Genomic DNA, 20,902 nt, shown 5'->3' with positions numbered 1-20,902 from the left:
TCATCTTCTTAAAACATTTTTACTCATCTATTTAAGTATCATCTTCCTCCACTTGGTGTTCTTGAAACCTTTGATAGATTCAACAGAATTAGCAGTTTTAGCCAACACAAGAGAAGCGATGAGGTTAGGTTAGGTAAGAATTTAACCCAAGAATCACAACACTCCAGAAGTCGTTTCGACATTAATTTGACCGTCATTATTGTCCTTTTTAAAGACATGTAAATAGCGTTTTTGAAAAAAAAAAAAACTTCAATATTGGCATGGTTTCCACCGTGACACAAAGCAGAAAAAAATCTGAATGAAAATAATTACTCAGCCATGCCTTGACCGCTACCAAAATACGTATTACTTGTTAACTCTGATCTTATTGCTATTCAAAAAAATAAAAAGGCAAGTTACCAAATAAAGCCTTTACAATAATTTGTGGAGAAAACCATTACCTTAAACAAATAATTTTTACAAAATGCTCTGTAATAAATGAAATATGTGAAAATGTACAAGTCGACAGGCCTCGTAACACCCCTTGTTATTTCACATTAATTAATTCTTGACATTTGTTCGCTCACAAAACCGTCCTGGTTCTAACTTATTTAAGCTACATCTTCTATTACAAAGTCAAAGTCTCATTTCACGTGTATTTTTTACCATTTTTAAGCAGAGTTAGTCACTTATTCAGAGCAACTCCATCCATTTATGTTCCTTTTGTTGGTTTTATGGTCACAGCCACGCAGAAAGTTAAATTAACATGTCATATATATGTATTCTGTAGATATACACCTAAATTCCGTTACTGTTGTATTTTTTGGTGTATTATAAACAAGCCACCTGAATGCAAGCAACTGCAAACTGAAGTCCTTTTTTGTCCCTGACTTTTTCCAACTGTTGTGGTTTTTGTTCATTTTGGAATTTTCATCTTTTGGAAGCCAAGTAGACTGAAAAAGAATAAAAAGAGAAATTCAAGAAAAAAGGTTGGGCATTACAGCTTGCCACAATAAAATCATGTTACATTCGTATGTAGACAGGGGCTCTTCTGATTAAAAGTGTTCAAATAATATATTACTGAACCATATTAGCTGTGTGGTTTGCACAATTCCTTCAAGCATTCTGTCTTCATCAGTTTGCATGACAACAACAGTCAATAAGAAACATTTTAACATCCAAAAAATAGCCTGATAGGTTTCCAATTTCTGTAGAATTTGCAAGGGTAGAATGGTCGTCCTTATGACACAATTTGGTAAAAGAAAGATGGAAACATCTTAATTGTATCAAAATTGAGATGGAAAGTAAAATGGGTCGTTTTTAGGGACCACCCTGTACAAAAGAGAAAGCATTTGTATGTAAGAATTCAGTACAGCATACGTTTCAGTAATTTGTTAAATACTGGTTTGATTTTACATGGCAATTATATGCATGTTTTTATGGAGATATTATGAAAGCTAAGGAGAGCAGACATTTCTCTCATGTCCCCTCTCACTTTGGCCGGTCACAATATGCCACTAAGACTTATTTCATCTGCCTCACTAAAAACATCATAATAACTCTCATTCAATCTGTAATTTTTTTTACCCTGGAATGAGAAAACAGTATGCTACCAAATGAGAAACCCTACCACTCACATAACCTCCCTTTTATTTATTTAATTTTTATTATTTGATTTATTTTATTTTTATTTTTTTTTTTGGGGGGGGGGGGAGATTCAGGAGATTTTATTCTGTTCAGCATAAAAAGAAAGAAATCTCCTCCCAAAGGAGGAAAATTTCTGCTCAAATCTTCCTTCGTTTGAATACTAACTAAACACCAAATTAAACAATTTGAAAAATGTATAAATGTTCAGGCAACAACCATGCTTCTTATCCAAGATATTTAAGCAACCATTGATTTTTGAAGCATTGCAAGCACAAGAAAATTCTCCTAACAAAAAGCAATCATACTGTCATACCATGTAAAGTCTCTCTGCAAATATACAGTAAGATGCAAAGGAAATTTTAAAAAATACTAAATCATCTAACTGTTAATTACCAGCAGATGCATTAAAATGCACAGAGAAAAGGAAAATGAAATCAAAAGGATGCACCCTTTCATCTACTGTACATGAAATAACCACTTCAAACATGAAAAACTAATTCAAATCTTATAATAAAAGACAAACGTTTTTAGATGAAGTAAAGGGTATTCTTTGAGTGCATTCAGAATACGGCCGACCCACTACATATGGCCGACCCCATTAAGTTGCCTTAATCCCGTGATGGTTGCCCAGCCTCCACACATGATTAAACAGATTAAATCTTGGCTCCGAGTTTTAATTGCTAGTCCCCAGCAGTAACGGCATGTGTGGAGGCTGGGAGACCATCAGGAGATTAGTCGGCATTGCTTTCAGGTGGATCGGACGGGGATTTGTTTGTCTGCAGATCAACTTGACCTGAATCCACTCTTACACCCTGATATCTCCATGAAAACTCTAGTCAAATTTCAGCCAATCCTAGTTTTACTAGTAAAAAAAAACCTCTTCTTAGTAGTTTTATTCAATCAATGTTCTATTAAAGAGAACCTACCATTCCCTGAGAGAGGAAAGGCAAAAGAAGATTTTATTAGGGACCCAAACCATCTGAAGCTCAAGGCAATATTGTTTTGTTAAATCAATTTTTGGATCCATTTCACTTGTTGACTCACATTCACCCAGGACCTTCACCCATAAGGATAATAAGCAGTGCAACAGATGTAACTAGTACTTTCAGAATTAATTTTGAAATCTTCAATAGAGAAATCATGTTTATTCTAATACCCAGCTCAAATCAATATTGTTTACCAGCACCAAGATGTATAAGAATTGATGTAAAACAAATTTACTATTTGTCACTGAACTTCATCTGAAGTTTTCCGTGTGTTGGAAACTCATAACTGTGACTACTAAAAATAGCTGAAACAACTAAGGACAGCATGACCCAGGGGAGAGGAAAGTGTTTTATGACACTCCTAAAAAATTATCACACTAAGTTCTACCTTAGCCCCCACTTTGACAGATATTATTGTTGAGGAGAGAAAAAATCACCTTTTCGCGCAATGAAATGGAAATCATCCGAGACAGCCTAAAACTAGGTCCTCCACATCGTGTTGTCATATGAGATGCGAAAATGTGCAAGATTCCACATTAAGTTGGGTTAACTTTTTTTAGTGATAAGGGTGAAATTCCACATACAGGGATGTCTTCTTAGAAAGCAACAAGGCTATTGTGCATTGTTGTGCAATTGAATGGAACTTGGAAAACTAACAGAAAAATATCTGTTGAAAAAAATTGTCAGTTTTTATTTGTTGGTGTACTGCACTCCTTAGTCTGCCGTTATTTCTGACCCCCCCCCCCCCCCCCCTCCACATCGCACTCAATCTTGCTTGATTTTATGCTAACTTTAGGGTTATCTCGGGTAATTCCCACTGAAGACACATATCCTTGATTAAGACTTCTACATATGAATGGTGAATATGAGATCGCCAAACATCCTGCATTTTGGGTTTGAAAAGGCAAGCAGAAAATTCTTGTAAAAAGCCTCAGCAAAATTAATCAACTTACAGCCATATTTAGAGATGTTTACATCACCAAGCAGCTGCTTAAGAAATAAAACATATCAAAAATGCAATTTTGGAGAGTGAGCAACTCAGTAAATATTGAAATTGTCATTGAAAATAGAATAAAGAGTTGACAGGTCTGAATGGGAAAATGTTTTAGTTTCTTTATCAACAAAAAAAAAAAAACTCCTTTGCTGACTGCTGAGAGCTTGTTACAAGAATCTATGGCTGGGCAAGGCAAAGACTGCCCGCTCCATGCTAGCAGTAGTAGAAGCAAAAGGCATACAAATACAAAGGCTGGATTGGGGTCCCTATTTGTAGACTGGCGACCTGGCAGATGTTCTTGGTCTCGACATTCCAGATGAGCGCGTCCGTGCGGCAGCCGCATACTGCAACTCGTAGGCCAGGGGGTGCACCTTGAAGCCATACAGTCTGCAAAAAGAAAAGACAAGATGCGATTAGAAACAGCCACTTAAAAGAAAACTCTGCATACCAACTTTTAAACACCATTTAATATCACACTTTTAAATAATAGAGACAGATTAGAGTGCTTGATGTCAATATATATCAAAACTCACTGCCAAGAGAATTAAAAAAACTCACTACCAAGAGAATTAAGTAGTGATTTTTCTTCAATCAACAACCAATGCTGAAATTGTTTTGCTGATTCCCTGGTGAAGATGCTCTAGACAGACTTCAAAATATTGGAGGTAAACAAAAATTTCAACATTAGTTGATTGAGGCAGAATCACTGCTTTATTCTTAGTACATATCACAGCTGAAGAATTTATCTTCTGACAGGCAAAAGGCATGCAAGAAAACATGTATACAACCACATTCAATAGTTTTGACCATTCACCTTTTTAAATTTCAGAAATATTAAAGTGATGAGCATAAAAAAGGAGGAAAATGCCCTCCCTATCATGAATTCCCTGTACTTGTAATCGTTTTTTTTTCCTACAAAATCCAGCCACTTTCACAAAGAAAAAGAAAAATCCTCAAAAAATGACTGATAAAATTGCAAAACCACACCAAAGCAGATATGGCAAGTTGCTACTGATGTTAATGTGGAGGAAATTTAAATTACAAAATAACAGTGGCATTAAAGTTAAACCCTAGTTAATTTCTGTATTTCATGATAATTTAGACTGATACCCAAAAATTAACAATAAATTTTTTAATCCACAATCATAGTTTTTGAATTAATATTTTTACATCAATCTTTCCAAGGGGTCAATTTTTACATCGTCAATTTTGCCTGTCACTCACCATTATGGTAATCAAAAGAACAACAACTAAAAAACAGTTCACAAAGTTTAATGTTTACTTATTACTTAGAGTCATAGAATAATACATGTCACACATAATCATGTTACAGCTATATCATAAAGGACACTGACATGTTATTGCAGATCCTTCCGACACCACTTCCTTATCTGATTTTTCAAACTTAGTGTCCAATTCATTTTGTCTTTTGAGATTAAAATCTTTATTCAACACGCCAGTTCATGTAGTACTAAAGACCTACTCAATGTTAATTTTATTATCTATAAAACAAAACCCATATCCGTGGCAGATTAAGTCAGATTAGTTTAAAAACAGTTAAACATCAACCTTAGTATTTTACTGCTATATGTGGTAATTACTTGGATGTAAAATTTCCAAATGCTCCCACTTTATATAAAGTCCTAAATCTTCAAAATTTATCATTTTCAGACAAACAATGCATTTTCTAATATGAAGCCAAATAACTTTTTAAAGCTTTTGAATCTGCATTATAAGGTGTAACAAAACATTTGGGGGGGGGGGGGACATTTAAAAAATCCTGATGTCCGAATAATGTAATTACCGTACCTTATTTTCAATTATACGAAGTCAAATTCTATACAAAAGGAAGTCTCCTTTGTCAGATCGTTACTGACGTGTTTTCAACAAGCGAGATTCTTAAAGCTGCCCAAAACCCAGAAATTTAAAATATTTTCCTCTCTCTTGCATAATATCATGTCACAGACAGCCTTGAGGGCAAAAGATCTGCCACATTACTGGCTTTTTCTTTGTCTTTTCTCTTTCAATTTCCTCTAAGTCAAAAACAAAATTAAGCTAAATCAAGATAACAAAAATTTTCTCCTAGAATGAATAGGGCATGTCTTTTTTTTAAGCATCTCTATTTTCTTGAGGACACTTCAGAACGAGTTATGTCAGGGATTCTCGCTGACTGCAATCCATTTACTGACTAAAAAGCTGCCTCCTGGCATTTAGTAGAACACAGAGAACCTGGTGATTATACTAGTACATTAGAAACAGTTTCTTAGGATGTGTGGACTGAGTAATCAGTAATCATCTTAACTTTAATTCTCAACACACTATTACTTTATACACTTTATTGTTGAATTCAAGACACAAATGTGATTATGTTACCAAAGTGGAATGCCATATAATATGAAAAGTTTCTTAAATACATATATCTAATACTGGATGGACCAACACTAACTACCATATATCATGTTTCTTCTTCCCTTTGACGACATAGCCATAAACAATGTATTTTAATAAAATAAAATTAAAAAGATATAACCAATAAAACTAACTTTCACAACAAAGGGTCAAAATTCTACTTTCTCTCTCCAGGACTTAAATGCTTTAATTTGAACAACATTATACGTGTATAAACTTACCATTATTTAAGGCAGACCTCAACCCAATACAACATCTACTTTATGAAGACCTTTTACATTATTCATGGTCTGAATATTGTAGAGCCCAAATTTTTTGACAGCAATCTAAAAGGCCCATCTTTATTCAGTATGCTACATTAAAAAAAAACATTTACCTGCAACAAGTATTACCTTATCAGTAACAAATTTTTCAATAATTTCAGAGACCTGCCTATAAAAGAGTAAACTTACATAATCAAGTTATAAAACTGTTGCTTCATTTTTTTAAATGAATGACATTTTAAAAATAAAGTAAAAAACTCTTATGAAAAAAGGGTGATAGCACGTTTTATCTGATAAAATATATATATAACTTAGTATAATTCATTTGCTGGCAAAATTAGAGATCTTGACAATAATTTTATTAAATTAATAGAAAATGATTAATTTCCAGATGGGATACATTTAATGACACAAAACAAAATGTACATAGATGTAAATATTTCATTCACAGCCTTTTAATCTCTTCACAATTCTAATTGTTTTCCTTTGATTTGGCTCTTATATATGAAATGTTCAAAGCAGTAAACCCAAGTATTTATCAACAAAGGAATCAAAACATAAGAAATATTAGGAAACTTGTTATCAAAATTACCTTAACTATTTGGAGATGAAGTAAGAAATAAACTAAATGTTTGGCAGAAAATTAAAAAAAAAAAAAAAAAAAAAAAAAAAAAAAAAAAAAAAACAATGTGTCATCTTTTGAGTGACTTTATGTCAAAAAAATACAATGACATTGTATTTAAATAATAAAACAATGGATTAATTCATAAATTAGGTGACACAAGCTGCATTTTGAAGTATAATGCCTCTTTTTCATTCTGATTTAAAAACTGAATAAATAGATTATGTGTAACTTAGATAAAATAATAAAATAAAAATTAATACAAATGATAATCAAATGGGATAATTGGTAATATCAGCTGTTTTTTTTATATTCAAAATACTGAAAAGGTTAAAATTTATCCTGCTGAACCATAAAATACCTTGTTTACTAGTAATATGGTGCACAGTGTTTTGACAAGATTTCTTGTTTCCAAATCCTTATAGTATGTTAATGCCTTTTCACATCAAGTGCCCTATTTAAGCATTCCCTCATCAGATTTCTATTATGAAAGATCAGCAGCATAATAGACCAGCTATCATGCAAAAAAAAAAAAAAAAAAAAAAAAAAAATCACCAAGACAAAACTTCCCTTCTCTACCCTGCCAATAAACAAACAGCAGCTAATTTCTTTCCACTGACCTTTTGATTATTTTCCTGCATATTTACACTTTGTTATATTAAAAAACATATGCCTCAGGTATAATTTTTCAAACCCAAACAACAAGAAGCGAGTGAATTACCTTGTAGCATTATTACATAGCAACACCTCTCAAAACAGATTTCTGAAGATGAAACGCAAAGTTAGAGAGCTCGATGTGAAAAGGCCCCTCACTGTCCTTGGAATCCTCAACTGAGGCTTTAATTAAGCACATTTAGCATTTGGCAGTGTTGCATACGTTAGATTGCAATTAAGCCATCAATCACACCAGAACTAGGTGTTGTATGAAGTCAGTTTTTAGGGGCATCAGTATGTTTATTATCATTATTATGTCTTCTGTTAAGCCACTGCTAACAACTGTTCTTCCCCCATGTAATTTTGTTAAAGACAAGGCCTTTTTTGGGTGTTGTAAGTCAAGTGCAACATAAATATTGATCTAAATAATGACCAAAGTGACAATTTTACCCATTCTAGTAATGAAGCATCTGGACTGCGATGTTTAATTGACGCGAGCAATAACAGCAACTTAAGACAACAAAAGCTTGCAAAATTGTTCTCTTGTTCGGTAAAAGCTGCGTATATTGAAGTGTGCTTATCATTTACGCACACTGCACTCTGCCAACGCTGCAGTGAGTTTCTTTTCCCTTTTTTTTTTTTTTTTTTTTCAAGTTAAATATTCACAGATATTTGTGGCTAATTCACATTTCTGGTCAGTCCATTAATAACTATGCACAGAACTGATGTCATTACCCACACATGTACCAGAAACTTTTATACTAGTTTTAAACCCAGCTATAGTATGCTTGGTAATAACTCAGTCATATTTTCCAGCAACTTCTGCATTTTAACAAAAGGCAACACATGCTGCAGCATTAAACAAAGTCTTGCAGAACAGGACAAAATGCATTCAATTCCTGCTCCTGTCTAAACATATGCTATGTGCCATATAATGCCAGCATAAAAAACAATAATAGAACACACTGAAGTACAAAGCTCTGAAACATGTGCATCAACAGAATACATGTAGTAGTTGCAATAGTAGTAGTAGTAGTTGCAGTAGTAATAGTAGTAGTAGTAGTAGTAGTAGTAAGTACTTCCCATAGGATGCTAGTTGTAGTTGTAGTAGTAGAAATTAGGAGATACATTGACATGGGTGGTGGTGGTGGTGGTGGTGGTGGTTAGCGTTTGCCGTTGTTGTACATTCCCCGCATGGGTAGTTTGAAGTTAACTGCTGCCTGATACTGAAGCTGATAAGCCAGGGGATGGATCTTGAACCCATACAGCCTACAATGATATAGGAAGAACACCAATCACTTGCCGATCCAAAAACAGTCTTTTACACACATGGAGGGGAAACTGGTGGCTGGCTGGCAATACTGAAACTGTCTAGCAGTTCCCTTTCCCTTGTAAACTTTATCATTTTTTCAGTGGCTAAAACATGCCCTTTACATTTCTACAGTATTGGAGAAGCCAACCTGTGAGTTTGTAAGATTTCAGCTTTGCATTAGGGCTTTCACATGGATGACTTAAAAACTTGCATGAGTATATTTTTCCTGACAATTTTTCTTTTTTCTTTCTTTTTTTTTTTTTTTGTGTGTGCCAACCAACCATCCCCCTCATGACAATTTCTGGAAGAGCACTTCAAAAAACAACAGCCGCAGTATCATCTTTCCTCCAAATACTCAAGCCAAATGTATACAAGATATTTTTTAAAGAAATCCATTTGAAGCAACACATGCTTCTTTACTCAGCAGTATAATTTCAATCAGTCCTCAAGCCAAATTCTGTTAATCAATTTTGATAAACTATAAAAAACTTCACTTTCCAAGCAGCAAAGAAAGGAAAATATAATTTAAAATATAGATGTTCATGTCCATAACATAAATACAGTACAAAGTTAGGTCTTTCAAAAAAGTTTCATTTCATACCAAATTATTTAAATTTAAATTTTGGACTTAAACCCGACACATTTCCAGGGCGATTTATTTTGAAGATGCTTTGGATATATTGTTGGTTTCAAGTGCTAGTGGATTTTAATGGTCAGAAACAGCTGTATGGTATTTCAATGTCCATATAGAAGAGGGTTTCTAAAATAAAAGACCACTACTATTCAGTCAGCTGGATAAGGAGAGCCCTTCACCGATACCATGCACATACAAAAATATTATAAAAAAGACCAAGATGATGATAGGGCAGTTCTACAAAAGAACTACAGACTAAAAATTGTTCTAAACTTTAAGACCAAAATTAACGTCTACTTTTATTTGAGATCAATCAGTCATAGTCCACTCATATGTGATATTGCACCCACTAGTTTTTTTAAATAGTTCTAAATGGGTTTCAAATCTGAAGTTTCTTCTTCAGTGGACTAGTATGAATTTCTCCTAAATGGAAGTAGACTAAAATATTCAATCACCCAGTTTAGACCAACTGTCTGTCTAAACTCCTTTTGTGGAACTAAACTTGTCTCAATAAAGAACTTAGGCTTTTGGATTTTCTAAGACTGCTTAACTTGGATAGCCAACTGGAGAACCCCAACTTCACACTGTCTTCAAGCATTTCATAAACATTTTGTCCACACAATATTCAGCTATCATCCCTTCATAGGCTCTAGTCACCAGTGTGAGTAAACTTTTAAAAAAATAAAGTAAACATCTTTTAAGATTTTTAGTGAAATGTTGTTGGCTACAAATTCTAAGCAGGCTTAGCTTCAAACAACTTTAACTTAAATTCTTTTGTGAGACAGGACCCATTACAATCAATATTCTGGTCAAACAGACTGTAGATAAAATATACAGATTGATAAAGTGGGGGTGGGGGTGGGGGTGGGGGGTCACCCTGGGGGGAGTGTATTAGGAGCTTACAATATTCTGCTTAACTTCATAAACTAATTTTCATTTTACTTTCTATTTTTGGACAGGGAGGTCATCAAAGATTTTTTCACACGATCAATCCAGCAAATACAGGCTTGGAAATTTGCAGTCAGTTCAATATTACATCTGGCAGGATCATAAAATTGTATGACCTCAAGCTGAGAGAATTTCTAAATAAATTGTCTTCTAAACTAGAGGATCAGAGAGGCGATACCGCCTCCAGATATTGTACCACCAGCTGGAGTAAGCGCATTCGTATGGACCCCCCCCCCCCCTCCTAAAAGGGACACCATCACCAGTCTGGTGTTTGACAAGCTCTATAAGATGCAATCAACAAGAGTTCTCAAAATATGCAAAAAATATAACTAAAAATGATACAATCAAGCAGATTTTCAAATTGACTTGCATTTTCCTACCCTTGCTCACTACTGTATTCTCTAGACAAAAGGCCTATTGGTTTTCCTTGAAATGTGTTGTCAATGGTGCATATATGCTGACAAAAGAGAAAACCTAGGGGAAACAATGGGCACATCTCTGCTAGATTTAAAGATATGAGAGGCAAGAAAATATGCAAAGCTCAGTTCATGGTGAAAAGTAGGTCAAAGGTCAATTTTAAGGTCACTGTTAAATTGCTAGTATGTGACTTCCTATTCAAGTTCAATAGTAACTATTGACCTATCTCTGCCAGTTTTGGAGATAAAAGGGAACAAAAATTTGCAAAGTTCAGTTCATGGTGAAAAGTAGGTCAAAGGTCAATTTCAAGCTCACTTCTAGATTGCAAGTAAATGACTTCCTATTCAACTTAAATAATAACTATTGACCTATCTCTGCCAGTTTTGGAGATATAAGGGACTAAATGTTACAATTCTGAGTTACAAAAATGTGCCACCACAAAGTACTTTTTAATACAGCATAACATGAAAACCGTATGAAATACAAAAAAACGGAGACCACTCTCAGTGTTGGGCTTTACATGCTCTACAAAATGCAAAAAAGAACGGGTCGCTAGCATTAACGGTTCCCGAATTAGAGACAGTTTTCATTTTCGGTATTTTATGGCCGCTACTCCTGTGAAAATGCACTGATTGACCCCAAATTCACAGAGATGAAAGATGACCCAAAGGGTAACCCTTTCCAATATAATTATTGGTTAAGTCTGTGTAGTGTCTGAATAACAGTGCAAATAATATTTTTTTTCGTAAAAAATTTCATTTTTTTGAAAATTTTGGCCCGTTTGACCTTGAAATAAAGGTCAAAGGTCAAATCCAAGGGCATATTTGAAATCTACACATATGACTTTTGGATAGCCGTCTGTAGAAAATTTTCCCATAATTCCTTCCGTAGGGTAGATAATTGGCATTGAATTTTCAAAAATTTTGACAAGGGTGCATTTCAAGGAGTGCACGCCCAGGTCAATGTACCGACTGAGACAAAAAAACCTGGGGGTTCAAGTTGAGGTTATATGTGACCTAAATCCAAGAGATGGGGACAGGGGTCATTGCGGTCTAGGAGGAGAAGCGGTAACGGTGACTTGTATCCGGCGCCAGTACGTGGAGCCGGCGGAGCCAACGGAGCTGGCAGAGCCGGCGGAGCCGGACGAGACGGGTCGGGACTAAAACCATGAGTACCGCCAGCGTACACGCTGGTGGTACTAATAATGGTCGAACACAGTTTGTCCATGAGGTCAGATAGCTTAGACCATGGGTGTTGTTGGAAATACTTTTAAAGCATACAATTAATGCTAACATTAAAATCAATCAAGACAGCAAGAGTGATCAATGAGAAGCTATCACCCAGTTTTGTGAAAAGAAGACCTGCTCCCTGCCAGCTATGGGTTCGTCTTTTATTGCCAAGTTCCAGGAATTAACGAGCTGTATATGACATATTGGAGAGATTACGACTCAAGTGCAGTACAACATTGATCCGTGTTCTCAAGTGGTGACTTGAAACTCTCAGATCTGGAGAGTATTAAATTGTTTTTCTTTCTAAATCAATTTCTTCTAAGTTTTTTTTCCTTTTTTTTTTTTTTCAGGGGGGGGGGGGGAGGGAAGAGGTGGAAGAAGGATCTGTTTGACCAGAAATATTCCAGAAAAAAATAATATAAAACTAATATCATAAATGACAAGGAAAAATTAAAGTACAATTTGCAAGAAAAAATGGAGAAGGAATATTGCTCTTGCCTTGAGAACTGCCTTAAAATTTCAGCTAAAGACTGAGACATTCTTCAGAGAAATATAATAATCCACTTTTTTGTCTTAGGAGGGAAAATGATAACTGTGCATGTGCAAATTATCTATTTGAATTGTCTTTATCTTATACTGTTATTTTACACGCAGTTCAATCATGCTAGTAATTTACAATTTCAAAACAAAATTCTTTAATCTGGCAATGGAAAATTTAATATAACAGGGCATGGTGTAAATGCACTACGCAATCTAAAGCCTCAATTTCAAATACAAAATAATAAATGAAAAAGCAAATAAGGGATAATGCCAGGGGATTTCTGATATCAAACAAGATTTTGTTTTTAGCATCTAACACAAGTTTCAGTTCTACCAACTTAAAAGACAGTCCTGGTATTATTTGTATTCTAAAATAATTAGCATTCAAAAAAGCCAAATCATAGATGAAGACCTACCTTCCCTCTAAATTATGTGATAGTTCAAAGTGTCCTTTTTTGGACAAATGAAATATAAAGCTGTCTTTAACTAAGCGCATACCCCACATTTCAAAAACACAAGCTTGATTCTGGCATAGCGATAAAGTATCAATCTCAGCAAACTTGAAAACCACATAAGAAAATTGAAAAAAAAAAAAAAACATACCTGGGTACAAATTGGTTGGCTGGTCTCTTCGGCCTGTATTCTGGGTGCACCATGAATAACATGTGTGGGAACCCCGTACCAAAGTAGGCGCCATCGGTGTGATGGTGCCGCGATGACTTCGGTGTGTAGACATCTTGGCATTTTGGACAGTATAGTTTTACCATAGCCTCACCTGGAACATCTGATAAACCTGAGGGAGAAATTTCATCTTATTAAGTACAGAAATGAACTGACAAGTATTTACAAGCCACTGTAACCTTCTACAAGTGACTTAAAATATGAAGACTCACTCCGTAGATATTTTCATTATAACTTCTGTTCCACAATTCCAGATTCTAGTGATTTTAAAAATATTTAGACAAAATTTACCTGTATAAAAACAAAGGGCACATTATAACAATTCACATATTTTCCTATCAACTTAACCAGAGTTGATTTAAAAACTCTACAGAGAAACAGGGGGGTCATTGTTTAAAGGTTTATAGCATCCTTATAATCTAATTATGCCTTCATAATGAAAGTGTGTGTGTGTGTGTGTGTGTGAGAGAGAGAGAAAATCTAAGTCTACAAGCCCTTCAAGATGCCAGTATCTAAGAATCTACCAAAGCAGAAATGGTGACAAGTTACTGAATAAATGTAACAGTTCCAGCTTCAATTTTGGAATTTCTGGCGCTTGACCCAAGGCCTGTGTTTATGTCACATACAGTTGTATGATTGATCATAAAAGTGCTATTGGGTCAATTTAGCATGTAGTTGGTTTGACAACACCCACCCCCATCCCCCACACACACAAAAAAAAATTATAATTATTTAATTAAATAAAAGAAATAAAACAAAAACAAATTATTTTTTATTTGCCCTACCTATTGGTAACATGGGTTGATTTTCACAATACACCCTGGGACAGTAGCCAAAGTCTCCCTGCTGCCATTTCTCAATCTGAAACAAGGATATTTTGCCATTTGAACATACTGTGCCATAAAAATCGGTACCTCAATGAATTCGCTTGCACCACAGATGTATATGATTGTAAAGAGAACGGAATAAAATTGGTGAATTTCCTCCAAGTGCTTATCTTCACACAAAAATATCTTTTATCACACACAACCAATTTCGTAATCATCTCTAACACACAAACAAAAGACTCCTACAATCCTGAAGTGACCTATTAAAGGGATAATAACTCTTCGTTTCGGCCAAAAAATGAATTTTCCTGGAGTAAACAACAATTTTCCCATACTTACCAATGGTTAATGAATCCATTTTTACATTCAAAGTTAGTCCCTGGTTTTTTTCTAAAAAGTTTGGTTTTTTGTTAAAATCTCTTAAGAGATTTTAACAGAGTATAGCCTTCAATGGAGGTCACGTGGTCTAAAGACAAGCTCAGATATCAGAATAATAGCTATAACTGCTGTTTTTGTGGTAAAACAGAATATATTATATTTCTGTGAGTTATTCACAAGGTTTTTATTGTGAAATATAGATCTCATACGAAGAGTTATTATCCCTTTAACTTCTAATGCTACATAAAACATTAACCCCTTTTTGCTATGCTTTGATTAGTCATTATATTACTAGAAAGCACAGTTCCTCACCATTTGTGCTATTCCTCTATTTGTCATGATATATCTGGCATGTATGAGTCCGTACAACATCTCTGCAGCTTGCTCTATGAGATCACTAGTACCTGGATTGTCTTCTAATTCATCATCTGAAAATAAATTTGACAAATTTAATACGAGATATAACTACAACTTTCTTTCTATAAATAATAGCCAAAAGCACTAAAATGTCCAATTAAATCATGATTTTTGCAAGATTTTCATATATTGACAATATTAAATATTGACATTTTACCTTTTCTAAATATGATTCTATAGCAAAAACAAACAAACTTTTTATACAAGGGAGGCAGGGAAAAAGGGGAGCAAAATATATAAAAATTTTGAGCTAATTCTCACCTGGCTCTAGGTCCAGGATCATGTCCAGAGCCTGTCTATAGTGGGGCACCTGTTCATTCAGCCCTGTCAAGTTAAATTTGTCTTGAATATAATCCTCATCAACCTGAAATCAAAACCATACAATTCATTTATTTATTTAAAGAAGCTGGTTCAAACAATAACGAATATCGGTTTAATTTAACCACTGTAAATCCTAGTTCAAAAATCCTTTTAAAATGTAAGGACAGTAAACTTGACTGAACTTTACTGTAGGGAGCATAATTTACCTCACAGAAGAATTCATTGCCTCTAAGTCCACAAAACCAAGAGATCCATGACACCTCCTCCGAGCTGCTCATTTTGTCGGCTGAAGAAGAGAAGGGGAATGGAATCATATCTATTTATTTTGATGACAATCATGCAATCTTTTCGATATTGACTCGATTCTTGGACATGATAGTAATAGTCATTTTATTTAAGTAGGATCTTATTACAAATTCATACATTGACAGATGATGGTATATAAAAGACGTAAAAGAGCCACTAGTTCTTTTCGCATACTCAGAATGAAATATGAGTTTGAGCCGATAAAATCTTTCACGTAGTATATCTACGTTTACTGTTCCTCCCAGCTGCCAAGCACTTCGGAGAAAAAGGACTACTGAATTTTCGACACACAGTTTAAACCGCATTTCTTTCAACTTAAAAACTTCAATATTGGTGTTCCTCAATAGTCAGAGAACTGTTAAATGCATTTTCAGAGTCAAACGACCGAACTTCCACTCACCCAAGTGAATAGTCCACCCTAAATATTTGTCGAAATTTCTTCCGCACTACACCAAGCCGATTCACTAACTGACATTGCGCTTGCGCCAAACACCGGAACTAAATATGCGCATGCCTCGCGCCAAATACGCTTAACTTCCGTTTAGGACAAGCGGTAAGCAACGTGAGCTTTTATTTATGTTAATTTTTTATCTTTTGAGTTCGAATGCACAAATGTACCAATGATATTGACCTGGCAAATGGACAGACATTGTTTTGTAGGACGTCTAATCTAAACAGATAAAAATACTAGGATCCCTTCCACTATCTTTGTTTGTAACTTTGTTTACCACCTTCACTTCAGTCATGTGTACATGTATGTATCTGACCTGTGACAATGCGACAAAATTACCAACTCCTAGGTTGACAAATTTGATGATATAACGTCATTATTGCATTGCTTGTTATTGTCATTGGTGAATACTTCAGGAAAATGATATTTCATTAGCTTACGTGTTTCATTATGTAAATTGCTGTAATTTTTTCTTTAAATAATGAAGAAAATGGCAGAAAGACCAGAAGACTTGAATCTCCCCAATGCCGTGGTGACGAGAATTATCAAAGATGCAGTACGTAAATATTACACGTAATGGTTTTCGAATAGATAATTAACTCACAAACATAGCTTTTCCATGTGGATATAAGACTTGAAGTTGATATTTTATTTTGATGAGAAAAGGAATCATCTCTGGATGAGTTTTTATTCTTGTAATGCTCAATTTTTGTATGGTGGACATGTTTCAGTATGGTGTATGTTCTTTTCCAGCTTCCAGAAGGAGTGAATATTTCCAAAGATGCCAGATTGGCAATATCCAAGGCTGCCAGTGTTTTTGTGCTGTATACCACCTCATGGTATTATGGTTTTCTTGATATTTATTTTATCTCCATTTTACGTAAATTTGCTTAGCATTTTTAAGATTTTTGATAGCTTTCATTATGTGTAAAGAAAAATTATGAAACTTATAACATTATGTTTTCATATTAAGCAAATTATTTGCACGATTGCTTTTTTGAAAATGTTACTTATTTAAAAATCTCTCTATTTGACCTTCATATTTATTTCTGGGTTGTTTTCTGGAGCATTCATTAATACATTTTTATTATTTCTTTACTGTATTATTATTATTATATGTAATTTAAGGGAGAAATTTTATATTTTTGTAATAAATAGATATGCTCTCTCTTATTTTCATAAGTGCAAATAATTTTGCCATGAAAGCCAAGCGGAAGACGCTGACAGGACAAGACGTGATATCAGCAATGTCAGACATGGAGTTTGAGCGCTTCACAGAGTCTTTACAACAAAGTCTAGAAGGTGCAATATCTTGATCTCCAAAGTATCCATTTGTAAAAGTAGAATTTGTTTATGAAATACACAATAAATAATACCATAAATAATGTCAAACACAGAAGAAAGTACTTAATTAGGTAAAAACAATTGCCTTGTCCTGCACAATATTATCCTTTTCTTTTTTATCAACCAGCTTTGTGTTAAGATATCTTAACGTTAAGGTATTCATTTTGTCCAATATTGAACATTTTCCTTTTTTAAATTTAGCATTCAGGAAAGAACAGAAAAATAAAAAAGATGCTGCAGAAAAGCGAAAGAAAGAAAAAGAATTGAATGCGTCCTCAGAAGCAGCAGATGAGGACAAAGAAAAAACTGAAAATGCGGGTGATGATGATGATATTGTGGAACTAGATGGTGATGAGGAGGATGAGGAGGAAGAAGAAAATGGAGTAGATAGCGGACAGGAGGAAGAAGGCGAGGAAGAGGAAGAGGGCAATTGAACTTCTGTTTCAAAAAAGAAAAGAATTCAGTGATACATTTACACATTAAAAACACCCCAAAGACACTTTGTAATTGTTCATTCTTGTCTTCAAGGTTGTTTTCATTGAAGGTCTCAAATGTTATTTATCAATTTATTGATAAACAAAATATCACATGAAAAAGAAGGAAATTGACATCCAAAATGCATATTACATACGTCATTGTGTGGAGTAAGCAGTCCCGACCTTGGCTACAGACCTTGAATGCAGTCAGTCAGATATTTATTGCTGGACCACATGCTGTTAACCCACAGTGAAGAATCAATCCCCTGATTGCTGTGTAACTCTAATGTAGATCAAAAATACATGATGAATTCTAAACTGTACCACAGACATGTCTGGTTGAGTTTGTAGTGTAAGTAGCCTTGAGTCAAGTTGTAACATAATGCCTTTGAAAACATTGAAACTGTACATACTATGGAAGACGTTTTTAAATGACACCTTTATACAATTAAAAAAAAATTATATATATATATATATATATATATATATATATATATATATATATATATATATATATATATATATAAAGGGTGTTTATGAGATTTGGATGATGGTATTATACCAGTGTTGACTCCATGAGTCCGTAGATCATTCACTTACACTGTATCAGCTGGTTGAACCTGAACACTTCATTTGTAAGGGATAACCTGCACTGCTAAGTGTACTTACTTTATGAATGAAAAATGATAATGTTGTGATTGGCTTTTAATTTTGAGGAAAACCTAAAAATCGGTGAGTGGGCTTGATGAACATGTACATGTATGAAGTACTAGTAAAAAGAAGTTTTTTTGTTAAGCACAAAGGCAAACCATGTTAGCAGGTGATTTAGTGAATTAAACAGCTTTAACTAGGAAACTGTGAATAAGGATTTCAACGACCAACCATGCGAGAGACAGTTGTTTCCATTTGTTGTAAACCCACGGTACTGACAGTACAAAGAAAGAAATGAAATGTGAACATGTGATGCGTTTTGCGGGCATCCCTCCTTGATTGTGTCAGTGAGCGTACTAGGTTTCTCAACTATCACATTTAGCTTTAGATGGATGATTCTTGTGATCGCGATTCCAACAGCGCTTCACAAGGAACAGATTGTTTTTTATTATCTGAATTATTGAGTTTAGAATTATTTCCTCTTCCGTTGGCTAATCACAGTTAAATATTTACAACATGATTGCTATATATATATATACGGATTATATGCGCGTAAAGAGATATTTCGAGGCTAATCACCTGCACGATAAATAAACTTGAAAAAAAATCAATAAAATGCAGGAAAATCTTTGTTATATGACAAAATAGACATATACAGACATTTTCTTCTGATCCACCGACCCGCATGTTCTCCCTTTATTCGATGAAAGTTTGGCATAAAGTGTTAAATTTTTAAATAATTGACTTCTCGTGATAGACTTTACATCAGTGACGTTACGTAATGTTATTTGAGACTTTATGAAGTTTTCAGATAAAACATCGCAAGGGAATCATATTTCAAGTAAAAATGACTATACTTAGTTCAAATAATCGGCTCTGTTTTTCGGCGCCATTATTGCCATCATGATTAGCTCCAAATAATCTAGGAATCTGCCATTAATGTTTGCCACTTTGGTTTTCTATTGATTTTTTTGGTACCCGGAAATCAAAACATTTGTTTTACCGTAGAGAATTATTGTCGATACTAAGTAGGCTTTATAAGTAGTTGGGGTGTAGTGCAGAGATCAATCGAGGAAAGCGTCGACACCTGTTATTGATTAGCATGCTAATCTGTCTGCCGACAAACGTGCACATTGCATCTTAGGATATAGGGGCGGCGTCTTCAGTATTTACCTTTAAAGCAGAAGATTTTGGTTCAACCGGGCCAGGCTGGGTGAGTATTAAGGTATGATGACGTCACCGTCTATTGGCATTTTAATTAGTTTACCAATAATATTAGATTCCTGTGCTTGGTTAACGCACACACATGCGTGCGCGTGCGAGTGTTTAACCACTTATGCACACATTTTCTTTTTGCGGTTGAAATTAAAATTCTGCGTTTTAATAGCCATATTCGTAGGTACCTAGGGTTGAGATCGCCGACGCTCAACTGGCAAATATTACAATGCTTTGTATATTCATTTGTGGGCTATGCCACGTATTTGTTCATTTGTAGAATCAATTTCATAGGGATTTTCCTGGCTTAGGAATAGGAACTGTTTTTGTATGTCCATGCATTTGTAGACTATTCATGCATGTGAGGAGGATATTAACGTTGTTTCATTCCGGATTAGAAAATCAATGGAATGTTATAGTTGAATTACTGTTTGCATCAAGCTTAGAAACAGACGAGTTCTAAACTTAGTAGTAGGTAGCGTACGGACATTCTAATGTACATGACAATGGCGAATCCAGGGTGAATACCGCCTGCACGTTCTCCCTCCCCCCACCCATTCAGCTTAGGAGAAAGCTCTCTCTTGTTCGAAACAAGACAAAACCAACCACTTTTCTCATCCTTGTGCCCTTCACATAATTACGACGGAATAACCCCGTCTGCTGTTTTAAACCTTTCGAGCAATATTTTTAGTCAATGCAAAATCTTGGATCCACCATCGCAGCGTCGGCGCTTTGAGTAGGGAATCATACGAGATGGCCTAAAACGAGGCTGTCGGCACTGTGTGACGTCATACGAGCGTAGAAAACGAGCGAGCGTGCGTGTGAGGTGGAATTAACTTTCAATTAAGCGGCGCAAAACGGTGAATTCGCACTGTTGCATGTGCATCGCAGACTGCAAAATCTAAGAGATAACACTCAGGAAAAAATCCTTGGATAAATTCTGCCAGCTTTTATTCGTTGCCTCGTAGCACTCGCTAGTCTGCCATTATTTCTGATTACACTCTCCTCCATATCCTGGCGAAATCCTGCTTGATTTTACGCTTAGTCGTGAAACGTAGGAAGAACTAAGGTTATTCCCAATTATCTATATTACTTTAAAATAAAATTATTATTTAAGCGGAAAGAGAAATGTTTTATAGCTCTGGCAGTAGTATTGGAAATGGCTGGCAGAGGGAAAGAAGCGCATTAAATGCAAGAAACA

General features: G+C 34.8%; 2 protein-coding genes across 5 annotated transcripts; one reads left to right on the top strand and one right to left on the bottom strand.

Moving 5' to 3' along the window:
* LOC106180763 (casein kinase II subunit beta) lies at positions 1-16,073 on the bottom strand. Of its 3 annotated transcripts, none has more exons than XM_013564870.2 (8): positions 15,965-16,073; positions 15,465-15,544; positions 15,199-15,301; positions 14,833-14,948; positions 14,101-14,176; positions 13,238-13,427; positions 3,848-3,993; positions 1-932 (listed from the first exon to the last, which is right to left on the bottom strand). In XM_013564870.2, exons 2-7 carry the CDS (start codon positions 15,534-15,536, stop codon positions 3,873-3,875), a joined length of 678 nt encoding a protein of 225 aa, XP_013420324.1. In that variant the 5' UTR covers positions 15,537-15,544; positions 15,965-16,073; the 3' UTR covers positions 1-932; positions 3,848-3,872. The 3 variants fall into 3 exon arrangements, with proteins under 3 accessions (XP_013420324.1, XP_013420323.1, XP_013420325.1); XM_013564869.2 differs by having other exon boundaries at positions 3,892-3,993; XM_013564871.3 differs by lacking the exons at positions 1-932; positions 3,848-3,993 and adding an exon at positions 4,863-8,823.
* LOC106180764 (DNA polymerase epsilon subunit 3-like) lies at positions 16,032-19,166 on the top strand. Of its 2 annotated transcripts, none has more exons than XM_013564872.2 (5): positions 16,032-16,117; positions 16,503-16,571; positions 16,769-16,854; positions 17,199-17,317; positions 17,561-19,166. In XM_013564872.2, the coding sequence occupies exons 2-5, from the start codon at positions 16,506-16,508 to the stop codon at positions 17,791-17,793; spliced, it is 504 nt and encodes a 167-aa protein (XP_013420326.1). In that variant the 5' UTR covers positions 16,032-16,117; positions 16,503-16,505; the 3' UTR covers positions 17,794-19,166. The 2 variants fall into 2 exon arrangements, with proteins under 2 accessions (XP_013420326.1, XP_013420327.1); XM_013564873.2 differs by having other exon boundaries at positions 16,101-16,126.
* Positions 19,167-20,902: the final 1,736 nt, after the last annotated feature.

Source organism: Lingula anatina, chromosome 3, assembly GCF_051362555.1.
Source record: "Lingula anatina isolate TDL-2025a chromosome 3, LinAna3.0, whole genome shotgun sequence".
Lineage (NCBI taxonomy): Eukaryota > Metazoa > Brachiopoda > Lingulata > Lingulida > Lingulidae > Lingula > Lingula anatina.
The sequence above is the reverse complement of the archived record's forward strand: the minus strand, read 5'-3'. Positions and strand labels throughout refer to the sequence as shown.

What these genes read in the sequence shown, in the direction of transcription:
- LOC106180763 (XM_013564869.2), bottom strand. Translation starts at nt 15,536, where the DNA reads ATGAGCAGCTCGGAGGAGGTGTCATGGATCTCTTGGTTTTGTGGACTT. An exon ending in TCAACCCATGTTACCAATAG is followed by an intron (nt 13,428 to 14,100) that starts GTAGGGCAAATA and finishes TTTCTCCCTCAG; the next exon opens with GTTTATCAGATGTTCCAGGT. An exon ending in GCCAACCAATTTGTACCCAG is followed by an intron (nt 3,994 to 13,237) that starts GTATGTTTTTTT and finishes TTCTTTTTGCAG; the next exon opens with ACTGTATGGCTTCAAGGTGC.
- LOC106180764 (XM_013564872.2), top strand. Translation starts at nt 16,506, where the DNA reads ATGGCAGAAAGACCAGAAGACTTGAATCTCCCCAATGCCGTGGTGACG. An exon ending in CGAGAATTATCAAAGATGCA is followed by an intron (nt 16,572 to 16,768) that starts GTACGTAAATAT and finishes GTTCTTTTCCAG; the next exon opens with CTTCCAGAAGGAGTGAATAT. An exon ending in TTTACAACAAAGTCTAGAAG is followed by an intron (nt 17,318 to 17,560) that starts GTGCAATATCTT and finishes TTTTAAATTTAG; the next exon opens with CATTCAGGAAAGAACAGAAA.